This window comes from Micromesistius poutassou (assembly GCF_964030765.1).
Source record: "Micromesistius poutassou genome assembly, contig: SCAFFOLD_1804, whole genome shotgun sequence".
In the NCBI taxonomy this organism is placed as follows: domain Eukaryota; kingdom Metazoa; phylum Chordata; class Actinopteri; order Gadiformes; family Gadidae; genus Micromesistius; species Micromesistius poutassou.
Window position 1 is genome coordinate 1 of NW_028177337.1, and position 9,196 is coordinate 9,196.

At 47.3% G+C, this 9,196-nt stretch overlaps 1 protein-coding gene across 1 annotated transcript; it reads right to left on the minus strand.

Moving 5' to 3' along the window:
* Positions 1-267: 267 nt before the first annotated feature.
* On the minus strand, positions 268-6,257 carry rpf2 (ribosome production factor 2 homolog; the record flags this gene model as incomplete). Its single annotated transcript, XM_084491089.1, has 9 exons — positions 5,926-6,257; positions 5,345-5,477; positions 4,479-4,516; positions 3,682-3,721; positions 2,273-2,354; positions 2,081-2,157; positions 1,531-1,630; positions 960-1,062; positions 268-412 (listed from the first exon to the last, which is right to left on the minus strand). Coding segments are annotated over exons 1-9 (741 nt in total), but the record flags the coding sequence as incomplete, so codon positions are not given.
* Positions 6,258-9,196: the final 2,939 nt, after the last annotated feature.

The following is a 9,196-nucleotide window of genomic DNA, read 5'->3' on the forward strand; positions in this document are numbered from 1 at the left end:
GGGACAGGAGGCCCTCTGCGTGACCAACGCCTCAGGGGAGAAACCAGTATGTAGAGACCAGCGTGGTTTTCCTCTAACGCTAGAGACCAGTATGTAGAGACCAGCGTGGTGTTCCTCTAACGCTAGAGACCAGCATGGAGAGACCAGCATGGTGTTCCTCTAACGGTAGAGCCCAGAATGTAGGGACTAGCATGTAGAGCGTAGCGTTGTTAGCAGAACAAAACAACCAATCGTGGATAAGTTGCGGCGCTGGCGCGACCCCCCTACCTTCAGGACTTTGGGCTGCCGGTGGGCCGTCTTGTACAGGTCGTCAGACGCCATGTGGGTCCTCCTCACCACAAAGTCAAACGCCGGTCCGATCTCCTCCAGCTCGATGCGAGGCGTGCGGCAGCCGGACTTCTTCAGCAGAGACCTGAGAGAGAACACCGAGCAGAGAGGTCAGGGCTCAGAGCCTCGCTTCACCTGCTGAGCAGAGCAACCTGAGGAACCAGACCAGACCCCGAGGAACCAGACCAGACCCTGAGGAACCAGACCCTGAGGAACCAGACCAGACCCTGAGGAACCAGACCAGACCCCGAGGAACCAGACCAGACCCCGAGGAACCAGACCCTGAGGAACCAGACCCTGAGGAACCAGACCAGACCCCGAGGAACCAGACCAGACCCCGAGGAACCAGACCAGACCCTGAGGAACCAGACCAGACCCTGAGGAACCAGACCAGACCCTGAGGAACCAGACCAGACCCTGAGGGAACCAGACCAGACCCTGAGGGAACCAGACCCCGAGGAACCAGACCAGACCCCGAGGAACCAGACCAGACCCCGAGGAACCAGACCAGACCCTGAGGAACCAGACCAGACCCCGAGGAACCAGACCAGACCCTGAGGAACCTTGAGGCAGAATATCGGGTGATGCTGTTGCTGCGCCCCCCTGAACCGGTCTCCATGGCGATGCGTTACCTGTAGCTCCGCAGGTAGATCTTGTCCTCCAGGGCTGTGATGTGCAGGATGTGCTCCAGCCCGGCCAGCCTCACGGCCGGCACCGCCTGGCCTCTGAAGAAGTCTGCGGGGCAGGAAGGCCGTGGGGGTGAGCTTCAGCTAACCCTTTTTATAAAAAGGTAAACAAAAACCACCACCTCCGAAAAATGTATGAATGCACCGGAAGTGGAGGGAGACGGGGCGGCCATGTTTGTTGACGTCCCGGGTTTATACGTACGTGTTCGTGGGTAGCAGGATGAAAGGGTAGCTTGTAAGCAAACAGAGGATATCCTGCCCATTCAGGGTTTTTTGTGGGAGACAAATATACCCAAATATTTACTGATGCCGCAGGTATGTGCGATGTGTGATGAATGTTTGCGCTACAGCTAACTGTTTTGTACAGATGCGGGTTGGCGCTACTCCCCCCGCAGGAATGTGCAGATGAGTGTTAGCGTTGCAGCTAACAGGTGAGTGCAGGTGTGTATGGAGTGTTTGCGTCCCAGGTGCGTACAGGTGTGTACAGGTGTGTACGGAGCAGAGTGCAGGCGCTCACCGATGAATAAGCTCTTGAGGCGCCGCAGCTCGTGGTCTGTGTCGAAGGCGTCGCCGGCGAACACCAGCATGGGCTTGGTCCCCTCGGGACACTTGCTGTTCTGCAGGGAGACAGCGGTCAACAGTCAGGGGCCCGCCGTCACAGAGACAATGGAACCAGACCACACCCTGAGGAACCAGACCCTGAGGAACCAGACCCTGAGGAACCAGACCAGACCCTGAGGAACCAGACCACACCCTGAGGAACCAGACCCTGAGGAACCAGACCCTGAGGAACCAGACCCTGAGGAACCAGACCCTGAGGAACCAGACCAGACCCTGAGGAACCAGACCCTGAGGAACCAGACCAGACCCGACCCTGAGGAACCAGACCAGACCCTGAGGAACCAGACCACACCCTGAGGAACCAGACCCTGAGGAACCAGACCCTGAGGAACCAGACCAGACCCTGAGGAACCAGACCCTGAGGAACCAGACCCTGAGGAACCAGACCAGACCCTGAGGAACCAGACCAGACCCTGCAAACGTTCTGAACCCGTTTGGATCGTTACCTTGAAGTCCATGAGGCCAGAGTACTTCTCGATCCCGAGCTCCATCATGTCGAGCACGTGGAAGTCGAACAGACGCCCTGCCGAACACAAACACAGGGGACGATGAGGACCTTCACAGACAAGCTAGATGGGGAAAGTACCACCAGCGTGGGGTGTCCCGTTCGCTGGTGCAGAGTCAGGCTTCACTCGTACCGAATATCAAGTTGTTTGGTCTCTTCTTGTTGTGCGACCCGAAGACGAAGAGAGAGCAGTCCGTCTTCTTGGAGAAGAACTCCTGGAAACAGTCAAGAAGGCCGGGTTAGGGACGGAGAGTCGGGGTTAGGCAGTAGAGGTTAAAGGTAGCGGGTTAGAGATAGAGGGTTAGGCAGTAGAGGTTAGAGATAGAGGGTTAGGCAGTAGAGGTTAGAGATAGAGGGTTAGGCAGTAGAGGTTAGGGTTGTAGAGTAGAGGTTGTTACTCATTGAGAAAGAGATTCCCTTTACATGCTAATTACTCATTATGTTCCTTTGAAGTATATTTGCATCTGCCTGAAACCAATTCAAACAGCCGTTATGAAGCCAAACCACCTCATTCATAATGTTTTATTAGCAGTGTTTCTGGTGCCTATTTTCTTCCCTGACTGTTGGCACTGGCACTCAGCTTCCTCGTCAAAACATTCATCCTGAAAACTAAACTAACTCAAGTCAAACTAAGTCTGGTCACTTGTAGTTAGAGGTCCTATACCAATACATTTGATATCCACTACTACTCAAGAGTCCTTTACGGCATCTCTCTTTAGGCTGGGAAGAGTTGAGCTGACAGTCTTTGGTATTTTTTAATCAGTCAGTCAGGATTAGAGATTCAACTGAAAGTTCGGCCTAGCAACTCAAACCTTGTTTTTTTTATTGGATTTGGATTGAACAGTGGTCAGAGCCGAAGAACAACATCACGGAGAACCTGCGGCCAGGATAAGAGAGGGTTAGGTGAAGCAGAGATGAGACTAGGGCTAGGGTTAGAGAGGCTAGGGTTACAGAGGCTAGGGTTACAGAGGGTAGGGAGGTTAAGGGTTAGAGAGGGTTAGGTAAAGTAGTGGTGAGGCTAGGGTTACAGAGGCCAGGGTTACAGAGGCTAGGGAGGTTAAGGGTTAGGTAAAGTAGTGGTGAGGCTAGGGTTAGAGAGGCTAGGGTTACAGAGGCTAGGGAGGTTAAGGGTTAGAGAGGGTTAGGTAAAGTAGTGGTGAGGCTAGGGTTACAGAGGCCAGGGTTACAGAGGCTAGGGAGGTTAAGGGTTAGAGAGGGTTAGGTAAAGTAGTGGTGAGGCTAGGGTTACAGAGGCCAGGGTTAGGTTAAGACGGGCGAGGTAAAGGGTTTGGAGTCGGGTACAGCGAGTGAGGCCAGCAGCCTGGGAACCAGACAAATCTGCAGGCTCATGTTTTATTTGCTCTGGCAGATGCATCTGGCTCACTCCCGTTCAGGCAGATCTCCAGCTGACCTGGTTAAGGTCGGACCAATCACAACCATTTATTCAATAAGGGGCGGGTTTAATAAGATGACTGAGCAGAGGAGCACCCTATGGGAGAGCCACTGATCGCTAGAGGTTGACGGGCTATAGGGGAAACATACCAGCGACGTGGAGTCTTCGAAAGGCCGTGTGATGTTCTTCCTTTAAACAAAGACAGACAACAATGTACAGAGAGATCCATTGATAATGTCTGGAAACAACATCCACCTCTACAGATAGTAGGGGGGGGTGGGAAAAATAAATTGATTTATCGATGCAGCACGATTCCGTCTCGATGCAGATAAGTTAATAATCTGAATTTTAATTTAATTATTATTTTTTTTAATTACATTTGTTCGCCCGCTGCAACATTCTGTTGGCCTGCTGCAGAGCGCTACGGAAAGCTCTCCTTCCTGCCTGCGGGTTCTCTGCGCAGAGAACCGACTTTATCTAATATAAAATATTAGACAAGGTAATTCTTCTGTTGATTGTCTTTAATGACAACGTAGGAAGTGATTAGCAAACTCGTATGTATCTGTATGTATGTATGTATGTATGTATGTATGTATGTATGTATATATATAAAGATGTATATATATATATTTTTGAAAATCATGCATGGAAATGTACATATAAAAAATTGTTGCGTTGAGATGCATCGATAATCGTTTTAGAATCGAATCATTGACCTCTGAATCAGATCGAATCGTGAGGTGCCAAGAGATTCCCACCCCTAACAGATAGATCTATTGATCATGTCCGGAACAACGTTGACCTCTACAGATAGATCCATTGAGCGTGTCTAACATTTGTTACTATTTATTAAATATGTTTGACTGCTCAACGAGACCACAGGTACCATTAATGCATTGTTGACCTGAATAAGAACACGTTCTAGTACAGTGAGGGCACCACTTACTTCTTGTAGAGGACTGCGTTGGGCTTCTTCAGAGCGTACTGCGGAGGGAGGACTCAGATCAATCAATCAACACTTCTCACACTATTCCCATTCAACAGAACAGAAGTAGCAACGGTTCACATTCTATAGAGCAGCAGTAACAGATTCACATTCTATAGAGCAGCAGTAACAGGTTCACATTCTATAGAGCAGCAGTAACAGGTTCACATTCTATAGAGCAGCAGTAACAGGTTCACATTCTATAGAGCAGCAGTAACAGATTCACATTCTATAGAGCAGCAGTAACAGATTCACATTCTATAGAGCAGCAACCTTTTCAACCTCCAGCCCTCTAGAGGTTGACTTGCCACCTGCAGTCTGTCAGACCTGCTAACCCTGTACTGTTCAACCCCTCCTAGCCCAGTCTGTTATACCTGCTAACCCTGTACTGTTCAACCCCTCCTAGCCCAGTCTGTTATACCTGCTAACCCTGTACTGTTCAACCCCTCCTAGCCCAGTCTGTTATACCTGCTAACCCTGTACTGTTCAACCCCTCCTAGCCCAGTCTGTCATACCCGCGTGCTGTAAGAGATATATAGCGTAGTGTATAGAGTGTGTAGTGTATAGAGTGTATATAGTGTGTAGTGTATAGAGTGTGTAGTGTGTATATAGTGTATATAGAGTGTAGTGTGTATATAGTGTGTAGTGTGAATAGTGTATATAGTGTGTAGTGTGTATATAGTGTATATAGAGTGTAGTGTATATAGAGTGTGTAGTGTATATAGTGTGTAGTGTGTATAGTGTGTAGTGTGTGTAATGTGTAGTGTGTATAGAGTGTAGTGTGTGTATAGTGTGTAGTAGTGTCGTGTAGATGGTGTAGTTCTCACCAGGTCTTTGAGGGCGTTGGTGACGGTTTCGCTGGTGTTCCCTCCCTTCATGATCATGGCGTTCTTCACGTTCTCCGCAATCTTCGGCGCCCGGCCATCTAGGAAACGCTTGGAGCGCTGTGACTTAGGCCTCCTGTCCCCACACACACACACACACACACACACACACACACACACACACACACACACACACACACACACACACACACGTCTCGTCAGAAGCGTCCATCACTTGACGAGCTGGTCGCTTTAGAAAAGGGTTAGGGTTTAGTCGCTTGCGGCTGCTTGAGGTTTCTTGACTCTTTGGGAAATAGGTTAATTTCAAAATAAAGTTGATGTTATGGTGTCAACTCTTTATTTTAATAGAATTGCTTCTATTCGAAGTATAATTTCTGATGTTTACGATTTATTTGAATAGATGTATTGCAACAGTACAGTAGAAGGAGACGGACACCCTGCCGCTGGGACCGGACTTCTGTTTGTTATGGGTTTTTTTACCGGAGAGAAAACATCTCAAGTGTTAATATTAGATATGATCCACCCGTTTATAGCGATACGGGTGTCGTGGAGGATGAACTCACGTCACGTTGTCCAGTTGTGTCATGTTGGCGGTCGGAGCGCGTGGATCCTCGGTGGTTCTCTGCCCGCTGGTCCACGTGAAAACACCCGGAAGACAACACGAGCACTTCCGACTCCGTCACATCCTACCTAGACGAACGCGATTAAATAAGGCGGTGTTGATGTGTGGGAAGACAGCTGTGTTGGAAATCGTTCCCTATCACGGATATAGTGCACTATATAGGGGTGCTCGCCGTTGTGTAGTGGTGTTCGAATTCTCAGTGGTTCATTTCATTCACTGTATAGTGGACAATAAAATACCCCAAATGTGAGTGAACACACGACGTGTTACTCCAATGCAACGCGGGCGCATTTACTGACGCAAATGACGTTCAGAAATGTTCAGCGTAGTGTCCGAATTCTCGTTTGTTCGTTCCCTAATATAGTTCACTATGTCATAAACACTATATAGGGAATAGTGAGTGAGGGAATTAGGGAACGATTTCGAACACCGCTACTGTCTAATATGAAGAACTAACTAAGTGGCACTCTCTGGTGATGCGGTGACACATCCGTCCATGCGAGGGCGCTGTCCGGTGAGGGCAGAATGAATGGGAGTCGACGGGAGTTCACCCTCACGTCCACTTTTCTCAGGGTGTCATTTTTTGTCAAGTAATTTGAAAGTCACATTCAAAGGAGGGGAGGGGGGGCTAAGATAATACACTCAGCTGAATATTGCATTTTTTAAGTTCACTTATCTGCTAAAAATCTGTTTAAAAAGATGATGACGTCACTGCCAGAGGTCCTGCTTTACGGCAAGTTCTGAGTCACTTTGGCACTTACACATATATAATATATATATATATATTATATATAGGGTTATTATATATATAAGTTAATTGTTATATATTATATGTATATATATATATACATATAATATATATATAATATATATATATATTATATGTATATATATATACATATAATATATAACAATTAACTTTGACGGAATCTGATTCTGCTTCAGCTTCAGATGCCATCAAGAGGGGTCTCTGGTCGTAATCAGTCGCAAGTCCGTCCCTGACCAATCAGCATTCATTAGCAGAACGCTAGCGTGTACGGCCAACCACGGCCCACATTGTGATGGGCAAAACAACCTAATGAGCACGGCACATGATAGAAACACACCACATAAAACATATACATCACACCGTTAACCCTTATTTGAACCAACACATGAGTAACCGACCATCCTCCAGGTCAAGGCCCGAACCGGAGGCCAGTTACCACAACATGGAGAGATGTTAGAAACTCAGACAATGCACCACACATTCGCAAACCCAGGAGCCAGTCTACTGATAATATAGTGCCTATAACTCTGGGTCAAGATACCCCTCGGGAACCCCTCGCACCTGGTCAGAAGGGACGGTAGGCACTCATAAATAATATCAGTGCCCAGAAGCTCAGGGTCAAGATAAGCACTCAGAGACACACACAAACACCAACCCTAAGCACACACACCTCGTTAGGAGGAAAACACAGCATAAGACTATACCACAGAGATCATCTCACACTCTTCTGAAGCAGAACTTCCAAGGAGGCGAAGCTCCAGACGACCTCAGCGCTGATAGGGACTTAGAAATATTCGATCTCTCACGCTTTATGTACCTGTATCACTTTTACCATTTTACTTAATAAATCCGAGGCCCTCGTGCTGACAGACTTTATTACCTCTCCGTCTCATTTTCTCTGGTCAAGTAACTAGACAGACTGATTTTCCCAACAATTGTAAGAACTCTAAAGGACATAAGTACTCCACTTTTTAACTATAATCTATAGTGAACTTGCGGAATCTACAATAAAATCTGCGATATTTCAACGATAAGCAGGTGAAAGAGATAACATTTAGCCGTCTAGCCCCATAGACCCCCATTCAATCTGCACTCATGCGATCACCCCCAGTGGAATTCTACTGGAACTGCAACCGAGTTCGATACAACGGGGCTCAATAGAGAGTGCCAAGGCTCTCTGTAGACGGGCTCTGATAAAACAGAAAATATAACACAAAGAAAATAAACCTACAAATAACCATACATCGTTTAATAATATATGGAAAAAAAAACGTTATGCTGCATGAAAATTTCATATTTCTATGGATAACATTCACCTTGTGTTCATAGGGTCCCATGGCATGAACATTTCACTTTAGGAGGTTTTCTAACATTAATATGAGTTCCCCTAGCCTGCCTATGGCCCCCCAGTGGCTAGAAATGGCGTTAGGTGTAAAACGAGCAGTAGGTATCCCTTTCTGCCTTTGAAAAAACAAAGCTCAGACGCACCGATTTGGAGTTTGGCCCCATATGTCGTCATAAGGGGCCAGGTTACCTCCCCTTTCTCTGCGTGGCCCGCCCAGAGAATTTGGCCCGCCAATGAGACAACGATGAGCTAGGACCGTGCGAGCACCACGTGTGTGTGTATGTGTGTGTGTGTGTGTGTGTGTGAATACACACACTGTAACACAAGTGTTGTACACTTCTTTGTTATTTGGATAACCGTTCTGCTGTGGCGCATAACACGCAACACAATAAGGCAGGCTTGCATTTGGTGAAAAGTCTAGACTGCGTCGGGTTCTCTGACGTCTCTGGTACTTCCACAGCGAGACTCGTGGTGGGGGTTATCTCAGCCATGGTTGAGAAGGAATTGGGGGGAAAGGAACTTTGGCTTTGAATCCCTGAAGTACATGAACAGCGACATGGAGGAGAAAGGGATTGTTGCTCCGGCGGGAGACAATCGCGGTCAACGATCCCTTTCTCCTCCATGTCGTGGTCCAGTCTACTTCAGATTGATGTGGAAGTGGAAGAACCAGAGACGTCGGAGAACCCGACGCAGTCGTTTGAGATTCATAATATCGTCTGGAGGCGCACACAGCTTTTGGCCGTGATAATATATTATATGATATAGATATCTATGTATAATATGATATTATTCAGTTATAGAGCTCCAGGACTCCCGCCGGAGTCTTTATTGTATTTTTATATACTGTGACTTGAAAAGAAAAATAAACACATTTTTCAAATGAAACTTAACTGAAAAACAATTTAGATAATATAAAATGTAATATCTCGCGTCAGTTGTCTCCGGGTCTGCTATTGGTCCTTGCAAGTCTCGGACCACGCCCACCAGGTCCTACCCAGAGCGATACAGGTAATATAAATGTTTGTATGGAAGTATTATACATGTATCCAGTAAATAATGTAAACGCGCAGAAGCCATTGGCCAGTAGATGGCGACACT